The sequence below is a fragment of the Bos javanicus genome, chromosome 6, assembly GCF_032452875.1.
Source record: "Bos javanicus breed banteng chromosome 6, ARS-OSU_banteng_1.0, whole genome shotgun sequence".
NCBI lineage: Eukaryota > Metazoa > Chordata > Mammalia > Artiodactyla > Bovidae > Bos > Bos javanicus.
This window is the reverse complement of record NC_083873.1, coordinates 17,879,660-17,905,083: the sequence shown is the minus strand read 5'-3', so window position 1 is coordinate 17,905,083 and position 25,424 is coordinate 17,879,660. Positions and strand designations below refer to the sequence as shown.

General features: G+C 39.5%; 1 protein-coding gene across 2 annotated transcripts in view; it reads right to left on the bottom strand.

Moving 5' to 3' along the window:
- Window positions 1-25,424, bottom strand: part of PAPSS1 (3'-phosphoadenosine 5'-phosphosulfate synthase 1) — a 112,414-nt gene that overhangs the window by 57,220 nt on the left and 29,770 nt on the right. For both annotated transcript variants that reach the window (XM_061419443.1, XM_061419444.1), the window contains exons 5-6: window positions 20,269-20,387; window positions 1,117-1,230 (exon numbers count right to left, since the gene is read on the bottom strand). In XM_061419443.1, the coding sequence (XP_061275427.1) occupies window positions 1,117-1,230; window positions 20,269-20,387 (233 nt within the window). The remainder of the gene's footprint in view (window positions 1-1,116; window positions 1,231-20,268; window positions 20,388-25,424) is intronic.

The window sequence follows — 25,424 nt, the reverse complement described above, 5'->3', positions numbered from 1 at the left end:
ACCCAGGCTACGGTTTTTGTTGTGGCAGCCCAAGCTAATACATTACATGATGTAGCCTACGTTTTTTTAATTAATTATTTTTCATACTGCTAAGCAAAGAACAAACCACTGTATTGAAAAAGGTTCACATTTGAAAAAGCTACTATCTTTTTGGGTTACAGAGTCTGACTGACCTGGATTCGGATTCATTCATTCTCAGTTTCTTTCTTCTCTCTCTCCCCCTACCCCAGTGTGTGTGTGTGTGCGTGTGTGTTTATTCAATTGACACAAAGTCTGTTAGTGACAAAATCTGTTGTTCCTTAGTAAAGTCAGCTTTGAGTGACTCTGCTCCCCCACTCCCCCTTCTCCTTGCTCCCTGCAACATGTCTTAGCTTCCGGTTAGAAACCCAATCACACAAACCACCTAGACAATGTACTCCTATCAGGAATTTGAGTAAGTCTTTGAAGAGTCTTTCTCCAGCCTCAGAAAGTTTGGGGGTTTTATTTTTCCCTTCCTCCTTACTTTCAGATTTGGCACTTTCCTGGGTGTCTGGGATTTTTACTACACTAGAAGAAAGGCTGGGAAATTCTATTCCTAGTTTAAGTTCTTATTTCTAAACCTATTTTTAAAGTATATCTGAATGATACAATTTAAAATTCTCTAAAGATTTGAAAGTGATAAATTATAATCTCCACTGTCTTCACATCTAGTTTAAGCAGTTTCTTATTGGGAAAAACACCTAATGATATTATTAGAGCTACAATATACAACATAATTATTCTTCACAATATAAGAAAGGGAAAATCGGGGTCTTGGCAAGGGATTAGGAAACAAAGTTTAGGGGAAAAAAAAGTTCATTTTAATTATTAAAGGCTTTTTACTTTTTAGAATCCATTCCTTCTGATAAACCTAAAATCTTATATAACCTCTATTCTTTGGTATTTCAAAATAAATATTATGAGTAAAATAAAATCAAAGCCATGGTAATTTGGGAATATGGTTTTATAAATTAAACATATTTCCCATCCCTGGAAATGGTGATATATACAACTATGACCACCACCACTCATGCCCTCAAACCAACAACTATCTATAGGATTAAAGCACTTGATATGGAAAAAGGACAAAGCACTTACTTTATTAATTTTCAACGCTGGCAGTGTTTCTGCATCTGTTTTTGCCAAATGAAGTTTATTTTCTGGCACATACAGTTCTTTCACTTCATAAGAGGCATCCACAGGAACAATATCCTACACATTAACAAAAGCAAAATTAAATGCTTGATCCAACAATTTAGAGTTCTCCAAAAGGTATGTTAATGAAGGAAATTAATGTTCCAAAAAGAGATTTTAAAAACAGTATGAGAAGGATTTAATCAATTTTCCTAATGACGGTTGGCCTACTCCCAAGCAGATAACATCCCACACGCAAGAAATCATCACACGTAATTTCCCACTATTGAGTGTGAAAGCAATTCCCACAGTGTACCATGTATGTCAAAATCAGGCAACTGCACAGAGGTGACCTCAAGTAAGGAATAATGATTAAAAGGATTTAGAAACAAACGAACAAAAAAAGCACTCTAAACATCATCACTATTATCTGTAACATATTATGGAACCATTTTATTCCAGCTTCCGTACACATCTTTATCACCAGCCTCACTAACACCACCTAATTAGCCATGTAATACAGTACTCCAGAGCACGTCAGCTCTATTCCCACCACCGCGGTTTGAAAAAGAGCACTCTCTGACCTCCTATGAAGTGCATTCCAGAAATTTTATCCCAACTCCAAGTACTCATTTATATCATACTGGGACAAAGCTTTTTCTCATTTATCCCACAAGTATCTATTTGTGATGACCCAAACTTACACACTACTCTCAGACACTGCTCATCAGGTGACCTTCACGAGGCCTGTTCACACCTGTCATTCTCCTAGGAATAATTATCAAATGTGTTTAATTACTCTAAATTTTTAAAGTCAAATCAATCAAGTAACCTCCATAAGCATATAAAACTGGCACTGATTAAGTTTTTCATATATGTCTAAGCAATGTCTCATTTAAAAATACATTAATTCTCAAGAAAATGATAAGACAAGCCAGACTGAGAAAAAATATCTGCAAAAGGCGTATCTGAAAAAGGACTATTATCCAAAACATAGAAAGAACTCTTAAAACTCAACAGTAAGAAAAGAACCCTATTAGAAAATGGGTCAGAGACCTGAACAGACATCTCACCAAAGAAGTTATACAGAGGACAAATAAGTAAATGAAACAATACTCTACATTATATATCATCAGAAAAATGCAATTCAAAACCACAGTGAGATAACCCTGTTAGAATATACTTATTAGAATGGTCAAAATCCAAAACACTGAGCACATGCTGACAAGGAGGAAGAGCAACAGGAACTCTCACTCACTGCTGGTGGGAATGCAAAATGGTAGAGCTGCTTTAGAAGACAATCTGTTCTGAGCAAGCTCTGAGAGTTGGTGATGGACAAGGAAGCCTGGCGTGCTGCAGTCCACGGGGTCACAAAGAGTCAGGCACGACTGAACAACTGAACTGAACTGAACCATATGCTCGCCATGCAACCTAGTCATCATGCTCCTTGGTATTTACCCAGATGAGCTGAAAACTTACGTTCACACAAAACTGCCCAAACTTGAAAACAAGCAGTAGATGAATGAATAAATGGCGGTACATCCAGACAATGGAATATTAGTCATTCAGCCCTAAGAAGAAATGAGCTATCAAACCATGAAAAGACATGAAGGAAGCTTAAAGGCAGATTATTAAATCAAAGAAACCCACTGAAAAAGGTTACATACTATATGGTTCCAACTATAGGACATTCTGAAGAGGCAAAACAAGGATGAGATGGCTGGATGGCATCACTGACTCAATGGACGTGAATCTGAGTGAACTCCGGGAGTTGGTGATGGACAGGGAGGCCTGGCGTGCTGCGATTCATGGGGTTGCAAAGAGTCGGACACGACTGAGTGACTGAACTGAACTGATGGACACAGTAAAAACATCAGTGGTTGCCCAACTGATGGGGAGGGGAGAAGAATAGGAAGAACACAGGGGATTTTCTAGGACAGTAAAGCTATTCTGTATAATACTACAATGGTGTGTAAATGTCATTACACAGGTATTATAACCCACACAATGTTCAACCCTAATGTAAATTATGAACTATGGATGATAACAATGTATCAATTTGTTGTTGTTTAGTAGCTCAGTCGCATCCCACTCTTTGTGACCCCAAGTGTTTAAGACACTACCTACTGCTTTTCCTAAGGAAAAAGTTTGGGAAGAAACTTCAACTTATATTCAGACTTATAGTAATATCTTCAGCAGATGGAAAAACCAGAGTCAGATGTGTGTCTCAAAACTAGATGACCTCATGAAAGCCTGAGTGCCACCACTCAAGCAGTCTTTATGGGCCCTGTGAATCTAGAAAGAATTATTCTCCTACATTTCTCTGATATTCTGTTCCTTCAAAGATGGAACACGTGTGCTAAGTTACTTCAGTTGTATCTGACTCTTTGTGGCTCCGTGGACTGCAGCCCGCCAGGCTCCTCTGTCCATGTGATTCTCTGGACAAGAATACTGGAGTGGGTTGCCATGTCCTCCTCCAGGGGATCTTCCCAACCCAGGGATCATCTCCACATCTCCTGCATTGGCAGGGAGATTCTTTACCACTACTGCCACCTTGAAAGCCCATAAAGATGGAACAGCTCTGGCTAAGTCATGTACCAAAACCAAGTTCCTCCTGCCAGTAAATTCAAGGCCTCTGATCTTTCTCAGGAGAAACTCAAGAATGAATGAGAAGAGTAAATATGAAGAAAGAAAGAAAAGAAATAATGAAATTAAAAGACATAAATAAAGGAGCACTGCTTGCTACCATGCCATGTTCAGCCAGCTCTCTGGGGGCCCTTTGTCCTTCGAGAATCCCACTGCTCAGGGGAAAGCAGAGAGTGTGTGTTAAACACAAACTGTGCAGAGCACAGAGAGCTTCATAAACCTTCCACATCTCCTTTTGCAATTAAGCCTGCAGCAGGCACCCACAGCAGAAGACTACTTATTATTACTTATTACTAACAGTAAACACTACATGAGCACCACAAAGAATAATGGTGAAGGAGGAGAGACAGCTTCTATAAGCTGCTTCCATTTTCTCTTTATAGATACTAATACAATACAACAAGGTAAAGTCTCTTTTTAAAATCTAGCAAGAGAAACAGCTTAAGGTAGTCCATTCTATACTTCTAACTCCAGGAATTATTTTTAATACATTTGTTTGAAATAATAAATTAATTATTTGATTATTTTTATAAAGAGTAATTTATAATAATTTTATAAATAGTTAAATTAAATAAACAGTAGTAAAGAAAATGTGGAAATGAGAAAAAGCCATCACCCTTATATATGGTTATCAACATCATTTTTGAATATTTCCCTTCAAGTGTTCTTCACCCATAGGTGTATCATAGAGCAACTGGTAGTTTGAGCAGTTTGTACAAAGTCTATTACTCCATCAACCAGAAAATAAAAATTCAGAATCCAAGTTTCCCAGAACACTGTAACATGCGTTAAGTGAACTGCACATGCACCCTTATGTTCAATTAGTTTCTTGGGTATGTGTAAAGCTCTCAAAGGTGCCTTGAGAAACACACATTTTTGCAAAATAAAGAATTCAAGTCTTCCACAACAAATACTAGAATTAAAAGTTACACAGTCAGACATTCACTAAGGCTTCTGAGAGAAAGAGTATGATAAAATTTCACAAAACACACTTGAAATTAAATATTTATATGAATCACAAAAACATCACAGAAACATCACCTTCAAAACCAAAAAGATACAATAAAGCAACAGAGGTCTATAGGTCACTTATTTCTGATTTGGCTACTTAAGGCCTGAGATCAAATTCCAACTGTGCAACCTTGAACAGGTTATCTACATTTCTCAACTTGTTTCTTTCTCAGCTGTTTAACAACAACAAGGGTATGAGTGTGTGTGTATGTATATAATACATATATGTGTGTGTGTGTGTGTGTGTGTGTGTGTGTGTGTGTGAGTATATGCATATACATAGTTACATGGCTGTGTGAAAAATGACTTAAAGTATGTAATCTGTGGGGGTTCACATTTACTGGATGCTAACAACAAACCCAGCAATGCCTTAAGGGCATCACATGAATTAATTCATTTAATTTTCATGCAATCCTACCTATGAAAGTAAAAGAAACTATTGCTATCGTTCTTTTACAGATGAGGAAATTGAGGCTCAGAAGAGGTTAATAACTTACCCCAAATCCCTGCTACACTGTCTTCCAATGTGCTTAACACACAATAAATACTCAATAAATAATAATTACAGTGTGCTTGCTACATGCCAGGAACTGTTCTAAGCATGAATAGAATTCTCAGAACAATTTTGAGATAGGTACTATTTTTATTTCCCATTTCACAGATGAGAGGATCAAAGCCAAAGAAATTAGGTTATTTTTCCCAAGGTCATATAGTTAATTGATAAGTGTTGAGGCTGGGATTCCAACTCAGGTCCCAACACTATTCTCTTCCAAATAAAAAAATAAACTAAAAAAAATTTTAATTAAAATAAAACCTTTACTGTTTCTCCCATAAAACTAAGTTATGAAACATTTTGTCACACATAGTGCTCTTAGTTTCTTTTCATGGTTTTATTAAACATTTACAATTCCCAGGGTTTCAGCATGTGATCTTTCTGTGTTAATAAAGATCTAGACAAAAAGTAAAGATATTCAACATTTCAGTTACACCTAAACATTTCTATTAATAACAAGTGAATGATTTTCAACAAACTTTCTCAAGCCCCATCACTGTAAATAAATCAAACACCTCCATTCTCACAACTTTGGATCCCTTAAAACTTTAAAAAACAGAATCCACAGTCTGGGAACAAATGACACAGCAACTCCAGGGAAGAGAAGGATTTCACTGATACAAACAACTCTACCTAAAGCTTTCTTTGGCATCTATGAAGCCCATACTACTTTGTAAGGATGGGATGCCTCTTTCTTGATGGGTATTGATGACTTTCCTCCACCCTCAGCCCCGCTTTACCACTAACAGTTGTCAACCATCCTGGAGGGTCAGAGGAGCGCACCCAACAGACTGAATCTTTTGATCTCTGTTGGATACAACAGGGCACTTTTAGCTGGTTTGCTAAGCCAGCATCACTAGCGTCAGCCCACACACGCTAATGAGGAGCAGCAGCACTGCCCACTGCGGCACTCCCAGCACAAGGCAGGCTCTGTCCTCGCCTCACCTCGGTCCTGGACCCCCCTTCTGTATCACATACCACACTGGAGTACGCACCCCAGTATGTGAATCTGCACCCTCCAAGGAGAGTTTGTTCAAAATAAGAGCCGAGAATCAACAAAGGTTTCTATACATCATGTCCATTTCCTGCCAACCACACCCTCGGTGAAAAACCAAAAGGTACAAACAGTTGGTGAGCAAATCCAAGAGAACTTGTTTGAACATGAAAGAGCAGTATCTCTATTATAAGCCTGGCCAAATTATTTGTTTAATGTTTTGTATACTAATAATGCCATAGCTTTAGGATGAATGCATTTTTAGTAACAAGCCATTTTATCTGCATGAACATAGAGGCTATGATCATTTTTTTTTTTTTTAATTTTTATCAGCCATGCCACATGGCTTACAGGATCTTAGTTCCCCAACCAGGGATGGAACCTGGGACCCCTGCAGTGGAAGCTCTGAGTCCTAACCACTGGATCACCAGGGAATTCCCCTATAATCACTTTCTTTTCAAGAAAGAGGGAATTTAGAACTTCTCTGGCAGTCCAGTGGTTAAGGCTCCAAGAAAGAAGGCATTTTTTTTCCTTTTATCAAGAAAATAATTTTAAATTATATAAATGTTTATTCATCATTAAAACTTTAAAATTTGAGTATTAATTTTTTTCATTACACAGCAGGTCACAAAATTCTTTCCTTTTCAAAATTCACACTCAGCAATTATTTTAAGAGGAATTTTAGCCTCATAACTTAAATATAAAATTCTTCTGATGCCTAACCAATGGCAAAATAAAGGTTTGAGAAGTTGCCACTGTTTTTCTCTTCAAAAACGTACATAAAGCAAATATGTTTGGAATTAACACAAACACAGCAGGAGTCAACAGGAACATGGAATACATGTTTGGAAGAAGGAGGTTCTCTGTAGACTGAACATGTAGAGAGGAGAGAACTATCAGGAAGACAAACTGTTTTTAAAATGTGGACACAGCCAGTTTCTATCACATTCTACTGAAATATTTTTAGTTTCCAAAACCACGATTAAACATCAAAAAAGATCAAAACCATCTCAAAGTGAGACAAGATATCTGGATAACAGAACATGAAGTCTCTGCCACATGAGCTATCCATTTTATTTGGGATTCATTAGGATTCCCAGAGATACAGCTATCAGAAAATGTGTTCTTCTGCAACATGTACATATAAAACCCTTTACATCAAGAAGCTTCCTTTAAAACAAAAATAGATCACAAGCCAGGTCAGGAACAGGTGTTTATGAACCTAAACCCTTCAGTTCAGTTCAGTTCAGTCACTCAGTCGTGTCCGACTCTTTTCGACCCCATTAATCACAGCACGCCAGGCCTCCCTGTCCATCACCAACTCCCGGAGTTCACTCAGACTCACGTCCATCGAGTCAGTGATGCCATCCAGCCATCTCATCCTCTGTCGTCCCCTTTTCCTCCTGCCCCCAATCCCTCCCAGCAACAGGGTCTTTTCCAATGAGTCAACTCTTTGCATGAGGTGGCCAAAGTATCGGAGTTTCAGCTTTAGCATCAGTCCTTCCAATGAACACCCAGGACTGACTTCCTTTAGAATGGACTGGTTGGATGTCCTTGCAGTCCAAGTTAACTCTGATCTTAACAGCTCCACAGTCACCATTTAAGGGTAAAGAGGAAACAGGGGTACTCCTAGGAGTTCTCGTGAATAGGAGGTTAACTAACAATTTACTAGGGCCCTCCCTAGTGGCTCAGATGGTAAATAATCTGCCTGCAACACAGGAGACCTGGGTTCGATCCCTGGGTGGGGAAGATCCCCTGGAGAAGCAAATGGCAACCCACTCCAGTATTCTTGCCTGGAGAATTCCACGGATAGAGGAACCTGGCAGGTTACAGTCCATGGGGTCACAAAGAGTCAGACACGACTGAGAGACTAATTGGCTGACTAACGATTTACTACCATTAATGAGGTAGGTCTAGAAATATTCAAATATTCATTTAAACTTAATATGTAACATAGATACACAAAACTTTTTTATTTGATTGACTAAATACAATCTAAGACCTAACGTGTTGTATTCATACCTTTGTTCAGAGACAACTCCTCATTTTTTCCTGGAAACTGGCTGGTAGAATATTCACTACCTGAAAATAGTAGTCCTTCCCTTCTCTTTTTAATGTTCCTAACTGTGAACACGTTAATAAACAGAGTGACTTCACATTTTAAATTGTTCCTTTAAGTATATTCTGAACTTTTTCTTAAGCCAAATCTGCTCAACAGATTTGAACGCTAGAGCTCAATCATTTTTTTATGTAACTATTAAATTTCTATTATCTAAACTACATGCATCCCAAGCATGAACACCAAATGACATTCTGGCATCACTTGAAAACGGAGCTGCAAAGTCTGGTTTTAGTACAGTATAAAATCCATTTAGAGCACTAAACCACCATTTCATAAAAAGACAAACCTTTAAATAATTTATAGCACCACTAAATCTAGAGTTCCTAGTAGATTTAAAAACAGTATTTAAAATATCACATTAGATTAAAACCATCAGCAAGAAGCCTACTTCCTTATGTCATAACCCGCCAAGTGAAAATGCAATACCAGCAGGCCATCTAGTGACCATTCAAGAGTTAGGAAAAAAACTTCAATGAATTTAAAAACCTTCAATATTTTCCAGTGTCTTCTATCTTCTTAAATAAAAATGTGTGAACCAAAGCACACTGAGAAAATAAAGATGCTCTGACAAAATACTGAAAAATTAAATACATAAATGACTCCACTGTCTATTCCAATTTTACTACATAAGCCAGATCAAAAGAGAAATAAGACAATCCAGAGATGCCAGAACCAAAATACTCTTCATCCTAAAATACCCTTTGTAGAGCACCCTAAAAATATTTTTTCTCAGTGAAAATCGATTCTATATATTAGCAATGATAAAATAAAAATTTGTATTATAAAGCATCCACCTGCAACACGGGAGACCTGGGTTTGATCCCTGGGTTGGGAAGATCCTCTGGAGAAGGGCATGGCAACTCACTCCAGCATTCCTGCCTGGAAAATCCCATGGACAGAAAAGCCTGGCAGGCTACAGTCCATGAGGTCACAAAGAAGTGACACAAGTGACTTTGCACATTTGACCCCAATAAAAATTTTCCATTTCTTTCTTAGATGGACTGATTAATTTTTTGTTGGTAGTAGAGAATACTGAAGAAACAATACCTGGTAGAATTCACTTCGTTAAGTCTCTCCAATACCAAGCAGCAGATAGAAAAAATTCCACCCATCACCAGGGGAGGCAGCACTTCTCAATCTTGGAACAAATAACTTCACCTTCCTGAATTTGTTTTCTCATCAGTAAAACGAGGAAAATTACAACTACTTCTCAGAATCTTACAAATTCAATGCAATAATGCTACTGAAGCGACTACCAAAGGCTTTTGCACATGGTAAGAGTCCTCACAGGAGTTCTTGTTGCAGATTCCCACCTCTGTCCATGCCATCTCCTTCCACTCACAATTACATTCTTACACGTAATGCTGGTCAACACAGACCCACCAATAAATCTTCACATCCCCACTCACACACTCTATAAACCTATGGAGATTTGGTTACTATTCTTTGCTTTAAAATACCACTGTATTCAACATATTCATTCTTTCCACTCCCAATCTATATTTGTGACATTTGGCCACCTGATGCAGAGAGTTAACTCACTGGAAAAGGCCCTGATGCTGAGAAAGATTGAGGGCAGGAGGAGAAGGGGATGACAGAGGATGAGATGGTTGGATGGCATCACAGGCTCAATGAACATGAGTTTGAGCAAACTCCAGGAGATAGTGAAGGCACAGGGAAGCCTGGAGTACTACAGTCCATGGGGTCACAAAGAGTCAAACACAACTGAGCGACTGAACAACAACCCACCTTTGGAAACCCTAACAAATGGCTTTGTGATGACAATGAAGTTCAACTGCACTGGCTACTCCTGGATCACCATGTAGAAAGTTTGTTAGAAAAAGTGCACATTATAGTAAGCCACCTTGTGATCAGGGTGCTGCAGGCAAGCAAACTCCTTGCATCACCATAAACTTTGAGCTGAATGTCAAGTATTCACTGGTTTCCCCATGTGCCCTAATGCTCATTTGAGATTCAACTTTGTGAGAAAGTCAATCAAAAGAGAACAAACATCAGAAGAGAAGTACTTATATATGTGCGTGAATTTCTTTCTTGAATTTTTTAAAAATTCTATCTCATGTTATAAAAGAAAAGAATTTATACAGTCATTCTAGCTTATAATTATAAATAATGGTTCTAAGAACCAAATATCCAAAAATAAAGGTTGTAAGGAACAAAGCTAGTGGAGGTGATGGAATTCTAGCTGAGCTATTTCAAATCCTATAAGAGGATATTAAAGTGCTATACTCTATATGCCAGCAAATATGAAAAACAGCAGTGACCACAAGACTGGAAAAGGTGAGTTTTCATTCCAATCCCAAAGAAGGGCAATGCCAAAGAATGTTCAAACTACCACACAACTGCACTCATTTCACATACTAGCAAGGTAATGCTCAAAATTCTCCAAGTTAGGTTTCAACAGTACCTAAACCGAGAAATTCTAGATGTTCAAGCTGGGTTTAGAAAAGGCAGAGGAACCAGAGATCAAATCGCCAACATCCCTTGGATCATAGAAAAAGCTAGAGAATTCCAGAAAAACATCTACTTCTCCTTCACTGACTATGCTTCACAGCCTTTGACTGTGTGGTGGTGATTTAGAAGCTAAGTCATGTACAACTCTTGCGACCCCATAGACTGTAACCTGCCAGGCTCCTCTGTCCTGGATTCTCCAGGCAAGAATCCTGGAGTGGGTTGCCATTTCCTTGCACTGTGTGTATCACAACAAACTGGAAAATTCTGAAAGAGATGGGAATACCAGACCACCTTACCTGCCTCCTGAGAAACCTGTATGCAGTTCAAGAAGCAACAGATAGAACTGGACATGAAACAATGGACTGGTTCCAAATCAGGAAAGGAGTACGTCAAGGCTCTATATTGTCACCCTGCTTATTTAACTTATATGCAGAGTACATCATGCGAAATGCCAGGCTGGATGAAGCACAAGCTGGAATCAAGATTGCAGGGAGAAATATCAATAACCTCAGATATGCAGATGACACCACACTTTTGGCAGAAAGTGAAGAGGAATTAAAGAGCCTGTAGATGAAAGTGAAAGAGGAGAGTGAAAAAGCCGGCTTAAAATTCAACATTCAAAAAATGAAGATCATGGTATCTGGTCCCATCACTTCATGGCAAATAGATGGGGAAAAAATGGAAACAGTGACAGACTTTATTTTCTTGGGCTCCAAAATCACTGTAGATAGTGACTGCAGCCATGAAATTAAAAGACACTTGCTCCCTGGAAGGACAAACCTAGACTGTGTATTAAAAACCAGAGACATTACTTTGCCAACAACAAAGCTATGGTTCTTCCAGTAGTTGGATGTGAGACTTGGACCAAAAAAAAGGCTGAAATTGGTGCTTTTGAGCTGTGGTGTTGGAGAAGACTCTTGAGAGTCGCTTGGACTGCAAGGAGACCAAACCAGTCAATCCTAAAGGAAATCAATCTTGAATATTGGAAGAACTGATGCTGAAGCTGAAGCTCCAATACTCTGGCCACCTGATGTGAAGAGCCAACTAAGTAGAAACGACCTTGATGATGGGAAAGATTGAAGGCAGGAGGAGAAGGGGACGAAAGAGGATGAGATGGTTGGATGGCATCACTGACTCAATGGACGTGAGTTTGAGCAAGCTCTGGGAGATCATGAAGGACGGGGAGCCTGGCGTGCTGCAGTCCATGGGGGTCTCGAAGAGTAGGACACAACTGAGCAACTGAACAACAAAGGACCAAAAATTAAGGTTCATGAGGCAGGAATCTGTACTGTGTAATTCACTGCCACACCCACAGTGGTTTGCACGGTGCCTAGTATGTACAGCACCGAGTATCTGCTAAATTAATTTACAGGATCGATCAGTACAAGCAGAAATACATACTTTCAAATGTGAAGTGAAATAATTTCCTTAGGAAAGCATATAATTGAAATCCTTCCCCAAAAGAGGGTGGTACCTGAAAAAGCAACTGCGTCAAGGAAGCTTTTACATTTCTTTTGTCACGACCCAAACGAATAATTTTTCAAAAGAAAATTTCTATCTTAAACTAGAATAGTGCCAGAATATCCTTCTGCTGTAAAATTATTTATATTGTACTTGAGGTGTAATGAGGACACTTGAAAGTAAAAGCCAGAAGCATGTGAAAATGAGTTCTAGGAATTCATGTACCTGGAGTCCTAGATACAGAATCCAATATATTCATGAGCAGGTTAGCACAGATCTCTGAAATACTCATAGGTTAACTGTGTGAATACAATTAGATGACATATACACTCAGTGCAAAGACCAAGGGGGAAACCACGATAGTAATTCAAGGGAGAACTGGTTAGAAGCTAAAGAAGAAAGACCACTTTCCCCCAGTTCTAACCATCAAAGCAAATACTTTAAAAAACAAAGCCCCACATACATGTCCTTTACAACAAGCATTTATTAGACATTAGTTCCTTCTCTATTCCTTTTTCCAAAACCTTGAATGAAACTGTCCAATTATGAGACTGTCTAGCAAGCACAGTATAGACTAATAAAAGGAGGAAGAGACCATAACACAGACAATATAAAAGGAAGAATCATCAATTAGGAACAAACAAATTAGGAGCAAGGCAAAAATTAAGGCCACAGAGATTAAGGCAAGTAACAGCATCAAAAAAAGGAAAAAAAAACAAACAAACAGGTAAACACTGTAGTGAAAGATATAAGAAAAAATGCAGCTTCAAACCAAACTATGGAGAACCTTGAACACAAGTCACCTTAATCCTACAAACACTGGGGAAAATCAATACATATTTTAGAGTAAATGACAGAAAGGATCAGACTACATTTTAGAAAGATGATTCTGCCAACAACATAAAGTAGAATAAAAGGCATATAGAACTGGAGGTGGGGTGACCACTTGAGGGAATATCGAGTAGCATGAGCCTAAAATTACAGTGACAGTCAATCCTGCCTTTTTTACCACTGGGTTGGGGGGAAACAAAATCCGGTGCATAACAGACATCATGTGAGCCTGTAGTTTCACTTTACAGAATCATGGTTAAAAGTAAGTCCATACAGTGAAGAATCTTGGATTGAATCAGAGAACAGGAAAGGACATTAGTGGGAAAACTGGTGAAATCCAAATAAGCTTGTGCTTTAGTACCAAGGTTAATTTCACAGTGCTGAGAGATGATCTATGATTATGCAAGTTATTAACCTAAGAGGAAGCTAATGAAGGATATATAAGAACTCTGTCCTACTTTTAGATTCACAGAAGAGTCACAAAATTTTATTAGTTAAAAAAAAAAAAATCATCTGACCACTATTACCAAAAAAAAATAGCCTCTATGTACTAAAGGGTCAAATTCAAATGATGCTATTCTGAGCAGGGCCCCAAAGAAGTGTTTAGGAATTGAAGGAAAGAAAGGAAGGAAGGAGGATGGCCATCACTTATTAAGTAACTAATCCCTTTTTTAAGTGTCTGAACTATCTGGAATTATCTAAAGCCCATAAAATGGATTCAGAGATTCATGAACCAAAATTTTACAATATCTATGTGCATTTTTCTGAAGTTTCATAACACACATAAGAATCACTAGATGTAGAAAATAGATAATTCAAACTAACAGAAAATAGAACTATGTATAACTTTCCAACATTGATATGACAAGTCTTAAAAAAGAAAATATGGGTTCACAACACAAAACATACAAACAAAATTATCTCAAAATATAAAGGAAGGAACTTCCCTGGTGGTCCAGTGGTTAAGAGTCCACCTGTCAATGCAGGAGACATGGGTTCGATCCCTGGTTCAGGAAGATCCCACATGCCACGGAGCAACTAAGGCCCTGTGCCACAACTACTCAGCCCACGCGCCCTGCCTACTGAGCTCATGACCCGAACTACTGAAGCCTGCACGCCGGCTCGAGAAGTCTAGGCAATGAGAAGACCATGCACTGCGATGGAGACTAGCCCCAGCCTGGTGCAACTAGAGAGAGCCTGCATGCAGCAATAAAGACTCAGCACAGCCAAAAATAAATTTAAAAAGAAAGAAAAAATACTGAAAACACAGCTCAATGAAAATGACACAGAATACTTACTGTGCGTGCGTGCTAAGCTGCTTCAGTCATGTCCGACCCTTTGCGACCCCACGGTCTGTAGCCCTCTAGGTGCCTCTGTCCATGGGATTCTCCAGACAAGGATATTGGAGTGGGTTGCCATTTCCATCTCCAGGGGATCTTCCCCAACCCAGGGACTGAACCCACATCTCTCACATGTCTCTCCCTTGGCAGCCAAGTTTTTTACCTCTAGTTTCACCTTACTAATTTCATACAAATTTATAAGAAAACTATAAACCCCACAAAGGAGAGTAAGGATAGACAGTACACTGAAAATGAAACAGATCTCACAACTGACCACCACCTAACAAAGAAAAAGACCAGCTAATCTATAAAATCAAACTTTCCTGAACCCATCACAGAGCTGAGGTCCTAACTCAGTAACATGAACTGCTTCCAAAGAGTGACAAGTCCCACCAAAAAAAGTCAAGACACATGAATTATCTCCCTACAGTAGAGGATGGGAAGAAGAGATGGCTATAGTAAAGACAGAAAGAAGAAAACAGCTTTAAAGATTTAAAAACTCCAATGGCTGAGTGTGGACTTGTGTGGCAGGTTGTTATCACTGGGAACTCAAACACTAGGAGTTCTGCACTCACCCTAAGTGGGCCTGTAACAGGTTTGCAGAAGGAAGATGAGAAGCAGGTCTGGAGACCAGAGAGTGAGCTCCCTCAGTGGTGTAGGCACAAGGCTCTGCCTGCCCCCTGCAACACTGTCTCATCCAACACAAAAGCCTTAAGCTGATGGAGGACAGCAAGGACCCCTCACTCCGCCCAGGGTCCACTGTTTTGGTGGGGGGGGTCTGTAGAAGCAAGTAGTCATGTACAGATGTCAGAGTTGGATCATAAAGATCCAACTGAGATCTTTATGATCTTCAGCTGAGCACTGAAGAATTGATATTTTTGAATTGTGGTGCTGCAGAAGACTCTTGAGAATCCCCTGGACTGCGAGGAGATCAAACCAGTCAATCCTAAAGGAAATCAACCCTGAATATTCACTGGAAGGACTAAAGCTGAATGAAGCTGAAGCTCCAATACTTTGGTCAGCTGATGCAGAGAGTCAACTCACTTGAAAAGACCCTTATGCTGGGTAAAAATAAAGGCAAAAGGAGAAGGGACCAGAAGAGGATGAGATGGTTAGATAGCATCACTGATTCAATGGACATGAATTTGGGTAGACTTTGGGAGACAGCGGAGGACAGAGGAGCCTGGCATGCTTTAGTCCATGGGGTCACAAAGATTTGAACACAACTTAGCGACTGAACAACAGCAACAATAGAACCAAGTATGGTCCACCGAAAGGAGGTAGAAGAAACTGTCTTGGCCCAAGACCCTGAACCAATACAAACCAGGGATCTACACGTGAGGAGCACAAGACTCATCCTCCAAGACCTCCCAGGTTCAAGGAGAGGCTAGCTACCATGCAGGTAGGGGAAGAGACATTGAGAAAGAACCCCCTCAAGCCCTAGGGACACAGGTCCTGCTTAAGACTGAAGCTGGGACTTTCCTGGTGGGACAGTGGATAAGAATCTGCCTGCCAAGGCAGTGGATATATGTTTCATCTCTGCTCTAGGAAGATCCCACGTGCCACAGAGCAACTAAGCCTGTGCGCTACAACCACCTAGCCCATATGCCTAGAGCTGTGCTCCGCAGCAAAAGAAGCAACCACAGTGAGAAGCCCATGCACCACAATGAAGAGTAGCCCCTGCTCACCACAGCTAGAGAAAGCCCATGCAGAGCAATGAAGACCCAGCGCAGTCAAAAAATAGAAAGAAGTTAATTAATTTTAAAAATATTGCGCCTCCTTTATTAAAAAAGAAAAAAGACTGAAGCTGGAACTTCAGTAAAACTGGAAACCACCACCACTTCCCCATCATGAGCCCAGCTGCTGCTGCTCCTGCTAAGTCGCTTCAGTCGTGTCCAACTCTGTGCGACCCCATAGACGCCAGCCCACCAGGCTCCCCTGTCCCTGGGATTCTCCAGGCAAGAACACTGGGGTGGGTTGCCACTTCCTTCTCCAATGCACGAAAGTGAAAAGTGAAAGTGAAGACGCTCAGTCGTGTCCGACTCTTAGTGACCCCATGGACTGCAGCCCACCAGGCTCCTCCGTCCATGGGATTTTCCAGGCAAGAGTACTGGAGTGGGGTGCCACTGCCTTCTCCAAGCCCGGCTAGCATGGGGTAGTAAGTGGTAATAAGTGTGGTAATAAACCACAGTAGTTTACTGCCGAGAGAGGAGCAAGAACACTAGTACAGGCATCGAGTGAATGCTAAAAGCTGCAGGTAAAGGAGAAACACTGGGGAAAGCTCTCTGCAGGCCAGATCCCACACTAAGGACGAGGTGGAACAGCTCACCACTGGAGAAATCTGGTAGTACATTAAGAGTAACCATAGAATAAGGAAACTCAACACAGAAAATCTGCAAGAGACTACCAAAAACTACTAGAGTTAATCAACGAATTTGGTAAAGTTGCAGGTTACAAAATTAATATACAGAAATCTGTTGCATTTCTATACACTAACAATGAGCTATCAGAAAGAGATCTTAAGACAATTCCATTTGCAATCACATCAAAAAGAATAAAATAGGAATAAATCTAGCTAAGCAAGTAAAAGACTTGTTACCAGAAAACTAAAAGACACTAATGAAAGAAACTGAAAATGACAGATGGAAAGATATACCTCGGCCATGGATCGAAAGAATTAGTTCAGTTAAAATGAGGACACTACTCAAGGCAGTCTACAAATTCAATACAATCCCTAACAAATTACTAATGGCATTTTTTACAGTAGTGGAATAAATAATCTTAAATTTTGTATGGAAACACAAAAGACTCCAAACAGCTAAAACAATCTTGAGAAAGAAGAATAAAGCTGGAGGTATCACGCTCCCTAAAAATTTCAAACTACACTATAAAGCTACAGTCATCAAAATGTTATGTTACAAAAACACACAGATCAAACAGAATAGAGAGCCCAGAAATGAACCCACACTTATATGGGCAATTAATCTACAGCAAGGGGGCCAAGAATATACAATAGGAAAAAGACAGCCTCTTCAATAAACAATTTTAGGAAAACTGGATAGCTACAGGCAAAAGAATCAAACTGCCAACTTTCTCACACCATATAAAAAAATAAATTAAAACTGGATTAAAGTCTTAAATGTAAGACCTGAAACCATAAAACTTCTACAAGAAAACACACACAGTATGCTCTCTGGCCTTAATAACGTTTTTTTTTTTTTGGCTATGTCTCTTCAGCAATGGAAACACCATCAGAAACAAACATATGGGACTACATAAAAACAAAAGCATTTGCACAGCAAAGGAAATTAACAACAAAACAAAAAGGTCTCCTACTGAATGGGAGAAGATATTTTTCAAATGATCCATCTGATAAGGTTAATATCCAAAATATACAAAGAACTCATACAACTAACATAAAAAAAAGAGATTAAAAAATAGGCAGAGGCTCTGAAAAGCTGAACAGACATTTTCACAAAGAAGACATGCAACTGATAAACAGGTCCATGAAAAGATGCTCAACATCAATGATCATCAAGGAAACAAATCAAAACCATCAGGAGATATTACCTCACACCTGTCAGAATGGCTATTTTCAAAAAACACAACAAGTTATAGCAAGTATTGTCAAGAATGCGTAGAAAAGGGAACCCTCATACTCTACTGGTGGAATATGTATTAGTGTAGCCACTTAGGAAAACAGCACGGATAGTCCTCAAAAAAATAAAAATAGAACTATCATATGATCCAGCAATAACTCTTCTAGGTATTTGTCCAAAGAAAATAAAAACACTAATTAGAAAAAATATACACACCCCTATGTAGCATTATTTACACATCCCAGATATGGATGCAACCCAAGTACCCATCAATAGATGAATGAATAAAGTTGTGGTAGATGTATACAATGAAAATTAGCCATAAGAGAATGGAATCTTGCCACTTATGACAGTATGGATGACCCAGAGGATATGATTAAGTCAGACAGAGAAAAAGAAACATTGTATGATTTCACTTATATATGGAATCTAAAAAAACAAATGAACAAGCTTAACAAAACAGAAACAGAGTTATTGACACAGAACAAAAAGGTGTTTACCAGAAGAGAGGAGACTGGGGAGAAGGAAAGAAATAGGTGAGGTTGATTCAGAGGTACAAACCTACAGCTCCAAGAGAAATATACAATGTGGGGAGCATAGTTAATAACTAAGTAATATTTTTGTGGTGACATGTAATAATTAGATTTATTATGGTGATCATTTTGGAATGTATAAAAACACCATTCTGTGGTGTGACAGAAACCAACCCAGGGTTCTAGGTCAACTGGAAGAAGCACAAGCTGGAATCAAGATTGCAGAGAGAAATATCAATAACCTCAGATATGCAGATGACACCACCCTTATGGCAGAACGTGAAGAGGAACTAAAGAGCCTCTTGATGAAAGTGAAAGAGGAGAGTGAAAAAGTTGGCTTAAAGCTCAACATTCAGAAAACGAAGATCATGGCATCTGGTCCCATCACTTCATGGGAAATAGATGGGGAAACAGTGGAAACAGTGTCAGACTTTATTTTTGGGGCTCCAAAATCACTGCAGATGGTGACTGCAGCCATGAAATTAAAAGACGTTTACTCCTTGGAAGAAAAGTTATGACCAACCTAGATAGCATATTCAAAAGCAGAGACATTACTTTGCCAACAAAGGTCTGTCTAGTCAAGGCTATGGTTTTTCCAGTGGTCATGTATGGATGTGAGAGTTGGACTGTGAAGAAGGCTGAGCGCCGAAGAATTGATGTTTTTGAACTGTGGTGTTGGAGAAGACTCTTGAGAGTCCCTTGGACTGCAAGGAGATCCAACCAGTCCATTCTGAAAGAGATCAGCCCTGGGTGTTCTTTGGAAGGAATGATGCTAAAGCTGAAACTCCAGTACTTTGGCCACCTCATGTGAAGAGTTGACTCATTGGAAAAGACTCTGATGCTGGGAGGGATTGGGGGCAGGAGGAGAAGGGGACGACAGAGGATGAGATGGCTGGATGGCATCACCAACTCAATGGACGTGAGTCTGAGTGAACTCCGGGAGGTGGTGATGGACAGGGAGGCCTGGCGTGCTGCAATTCATGGGGTCGCAGAGAGTCGGACACGACTGAGCGACTGAACTGAACTGAATGCTTTAAAAACACACAAACATACAAACAAACTCACAAAGAAAGAGATCAGATTTGTAGTTACCAGAGGAAGGGGCGGGGAGGAGAGGGAACTGGAGGAAAGGAGTGAAGAAGCACAATCTCCAGGGATAAGGTGAATACTGGGGATGTCATGTACAACATTACAAGTGCCATTAGCCCTGCTGTATGTTATATACTAAAGTTCCTGAGAGAGCAAATCCTAAGAGTTATCACACACACACACACTCACAAACATTTCTATTTCTTTAATTTTGGGTCTATATGAGATGATGGATGTTCACTAACTTACTGTGATAGTCACTTCATGATGTAAGTCAAATCATTATGCTGTACACTATAAACATACAATGCTGTATGTCGATTTTGTTTCAATAAAATTGGAAGAAAAAAAAGAACTTAAAATATACATGTTACTCCATATTACCACCGTCCTTTATTTGGAGAGGGAATGTTATAAATTGGACATAATCATTCTCTGGGAATTCGCTCTTTGACATCCTCTTACCCGTTCCTGTAGAAGCTCCACCACCTGCTGGACACAGTCATTTACATCACAGGAGTCTGTTTTCAGCACTAATTCAGGGGCCTCTGGCTTTTCATATTCAGAATCAATCCCAGTGAAACCTATAAAAGGTAACAGATGACAGAGAGGGTGCAAATTAAAATAGGTTTGTTTCTTCAGCGCAAGTCTCTGCTATGCTGAAGTTCATTTTTACACTCCCCTTTAGGTTACAGGGTCATATTACTGAAACTTCTTTCTGGGGAGAAGATTTCTAATTAAACTTTTGTTCCCTCTCTGAACATAAACAGTCGATCCTCCTTATTCGCAGTGATCATGTTCAAATGCCACAAATACAGATATAGTGAATACTAAACCACAGCTCCAAGCAGATACATGGAGGTGGGTTCCTGTGAGCCTCCTGTCACCAAATTTTTATCAACCAATTAATATATAACTTTTAATGAATATTTATATATATATATATATATATATATAGTTGATTCATTAACACCAAAATAATGGCTACAAGCACCAGAATTCACATCTGAACAAAACTTACTTATCTAACACGTGTATTTTCTCCCCAAGACAGGTCAGTCTTCCTGCAGTTCAAACAACCAGACAACACTTCAGCACCATGCCAAGGTAGAGGAGTGAATTTTAAAAAAGCAAAATCACCAAAAAGCTAAAAAATAAAAGACATGGCACTGAACAGGCCGTGTAAAGCACACTCCTTTGCAGCATGAGAGCTGAAACACAAAGGCGTTGTTCAGACTTGAGCCGGGACCGTGTACTCTGGGTGACTAAAACGCTGCTGCTCTGTGTGTGTTTACAAACCAAAGCACTGTGGCTACACTGATGTGGGGGTTACAAATAAGCTTGAGTGAGTAGGCACATGTGCAGACCTGGAGTCTTCAAATAATGAAGTCAGACAATACTTCTATCACCTTTCCTTCCCTCTGTTAAGTAAGTGCCTTGTAAGAAGAAACAGGAATGAATACAAAGTGACCCAGAGCATCCAATTTCTCCACAGGGACACAGGACATAGTGCCTAAGCTCTGGGCATACAACCAACCTCATCGAGGTCTTTTTTCCTCTCAGTGCAAAAACTGATGCCAAGTCAATCTGTCCATTATATTCACCAGGATTATCTGCAGCCAAATTAAAGCTCTGCAAGCTTCTTCTGCCACCACAGTCAGTGTTCAAGATCACATTAAGTTAATCAGGATCTATTAACTACTATTGGCTCAAGTAAAACGTAGGTGAGGAATCCTGTTATATCATCAAATACGTTCCACAATCAAATGCAATCAATTTAGGTATTAACCACTATTTAGATTTTCCCTATCATATATGTGCTACGGTGTAACTGCTAGAAGAGAAAGAATACATGTTGCTACCACAGAATGGGCTGACTGAGCTAAACGTACGCTATTCCTGTCTTTCACATTATTCCATACCTAAGTCATTCAGGGCCTATTTGCCTTGGAACACCAATTCCTGGGTTAGAATGGTAAATACGAATTTAAAATCATTACTATTAAGAGGCATAGGCATCAAATGAACCGACTGACAAAACAGAAAGAGACTCACAGGCTTAGAGAACAAAGTTAATGATTGCAGGAGGAGAAGGATAAGGGGAAGGGACAGTTGGGGACTTTGGGATGGACATGTACACTGTTATATTTAAAATGGAAAACCAAAAGGACCTACTGTATAGCACAGGGAACTCTGCTCAAAGGTATGCAGCAGCCTCGATGGGAGGGGAGTCTGGGGAAGAATGGATACATGTATTGTGTGTGGCTGAGTCCCTTTGCTGTCCACCTGAAACTATCACAACATTGTTCACTGACTATATTCCAACATAAAATTCAAAGATTTTTTTTCTTAAAAAGAGGCAAAGGTATCAAAGAAGCTTTGAGATGAACACTATAAGTCTACAACCCACCTATTTCATTCTTTTTCTATCTCATATTTCTAAGTATCACATAAAGTCCCAAGCCCAAGAAGAAATTTTTGCATTACTGATACTTCCAACAGTATCACTGGTAAGTCACAGTAATATAGATAGGGAACAAACAAATCTGGTTATTTAAAACTCTAGTTCATAAGTTCTAATTCTCAAATGTGGCTACAACTTGGAATCACCAGGTCCTACCCTCAAGAGATTCTGATTTCATTGGTCTGGGGTTCAGCCTTGGCACTAGATTTTTTAAGTTCTCCTAGGTGATCCTTGTGTGCAGCAAAGCTTGAAGATCACTGTGTTGGGAGGTTTGGTTTAACATTTTAAAAGCCCAGGAAGTTTCCTCCTCCTTAATTTATCCCGTAAGTGATTATAATAAATGTACACTGTGAGGAAAACATTTATATAAGTAGATTATAACTACTTAAGAACTAATCATGAAAATAATCTAGGTATTAAAGTATCTGACTTAGGCATACACTTACAGTTTAGTAATGCCATATAAAAGCCTGAGGTCCACTGAATGGATGTAATACCACCTGTCCTTGAATTTTTACCATCAAGGATCATTGCTAAGAAACTCTCTAAGCACCATTCTAACAACGAATGATTTCTAAAGACTACCCGGTCAGGAACTCTAATATTATGGCTAACCTAAAATAAATAAATGTGGGTACACTCAAGCACACGGGTATACATTAACCTAAGGAACGTTTTATCAATGCCTAGTCAGAGGAATTAAGAAATACTTGGCAAACAAGCAACACGTAGAAAACTGAACTAATACAAACATACTCCCAGATGCAGAATGCAAACTGCAAGTGACTTAAGCTATTTTGGCTTTGGTCTTATTCAACTTTACATCCCTAGCACCAAACACAAACTTTGCAAATAGACAGTGGAGATCTATGTGCTGAACACATGATTTCTACTCCACCTTCCATACCATCCCACAAGCATTTACTGTGTATGTACTAAGTATTATGCTTTGGGCCATTTGTTGTTGTTCAGTTGCTCAGTCGTGTCCGACTTTTGTGACCCCGTGGACTACAGCACATCAGGCTTCCCTGTCATTCACCATCTCCCAGTATTTGCTCAAACTCATGTCCATTGAGTTGGTGATGCCATCAAACCATCTCATCCCCTGTTGTCCCCTTCTCCTACCTTCAATCTTTCCCAGCAGCAGGACCTTTTCCAATCAGTAGGCTTTTCACATTAGGCGGCCAAAGGTTTGGAGCTTCAGCATCAGTCCTTCCAATGTATATTCAGGGTTCATTTCCTTTAGGATTGACTGGTTTGATCTCCTTGCTGTCCAAGAGACTCTCAAGAGTATTCACCAGCCCCAGAGTCCAAAGGAATCAATTCTTTGGCACTCAGCCTTTTTTACTGTCCAGCTCTCACATCCATACATGACTAGTAGAAAAACCATAGCTTTGACTATATAGACTTTTGATGGCAAAATAACATCTCTGCATTTTAATATGCTGTCTAGGTTTGTCATTGCTTTTCTTCCAAGGAGCAAGTGTCTTTTAATTTCATGGCTGCAGTCACTGTCTGCAGTGATTCTGGAGCCCAAGAAAATTAAGTCTGTCACCGTTTCCATTGTTTCCCCATCTATTTGCCATGAAGTAATGGGACCGGATGCTATGATCTTTGTTTTCTGAATGTTGAGTTTTAAGCCAGCTTTTTCACTCTCCTCTTTCACCTTCATCAAGAGGCTCTTTAATTCCTCTTTGCCTTCTTCCATAAGAATGGTGTCATCTGCATATCTGAGATTATTTATATTTCTCCCTGCAATCTTGATTCCAGCTTGTGTTTCATCCAGCCTGGCATTTTGCATGATGTATTCTGTACATAAGTTAAATAAGCAGGGTGACAATATACCATTTGACGTACTCCTTTCCCAATTTGGAACCAGTCCATTGTTTCATGTCCAGTTCTACTTGTTGCTTCTTGACCTGCATGCAGATTTCTCAGGAGGCAGGTAAGGTGGTCTGGTATTCCCATCTCTTGAAGAATTTTCCACAGGTTGTTGTGATCCACACAGTAAAAGCTTTAGCGTAGTCAATGAAGCAGAAGTAGATATTTTTTCTGGAATTCTCTAGCTTTTGTTATGATCCAACGGATGTTGGCAATTTGATCTCTGGTTCCTCTGCCTTTTCTAAATCCAGTTTGTACATGTGGAAGTTCCCAGTTCACATACTATTGAAGCCTCGCTTGAAGGATTTTTTAAAATTAACTAATTTAATTGGAGGCTAATTACTTTACAATATTATAGTAGTTTTTGCCATACGTTGACATGAATCAGCCATGGGTGTACATGTGTTCCCCATGCTGAACCCCCTCCCACCTTCGCTTGGAAGATTTTGAGCATTACTTTGCCAGCACATGAAATGAGGATAATCGTGTGGTAGTTTGAGCATTCTTTGGCATTGCCTTTCTTTGGGATGGGAATGAAAAGCGACCTTTTCCAGTCCTGTGGCCACTGCTGAGTTTTCCATATTTGCTTGCATATTGAGTGCAGCACTTTCACAGCATCATCTTTTAGAATCTGAAATAGCTCAGCTAGAATTCCATCACCTCCACTAGCTTTGTTCATAGTGATGCTTCCTAAGGCTCACTTGACTACACACGCCAGGATGTCTGGCTCTAGGTGAGTGATCACATCATTGTGGTTATCCAGGTCATTATGATCTTTTTTGTATAGTTCTTCTGTATATTCTTGCCACCTCTTCTTAATATCTTCTGCTTCTGTTAGGTCCCTACCATTTCTGTCCTTTATTAAGCCCACTTTTCCATGAAATGTTCCCTAATCTCTAATTTTCTTGAACAGATCTCTAGTCTTTCCCATTCTATTGCTTTCCTCTATTTCTTTGCACTGATCACTTATAAAGGCTTTCTTATCTTTCCTTGCTATTCTCTGAAACTTTACATTCAGATGGGTATATCTTTCCTTTCCTCCTCTGCCTTTCATTTCTCTTCTTTTCTCAGCTATTTGTAAGGCCTCCTCAGACAACCATTTTGCCTTTCTGCATTTCTTTTTCTTCAGGATGGTTTTGATCACCGCCTCCTGTATAATGTCATGAACCTCCATCCATAGTTCTTCAGGAATTCTACCAGATCTAATCCCTTGAATCTATTTGTCACTTTCATTGAATGGTCCAGCGGTTTTCCCTACTTTCTTCAATTTAAGTCT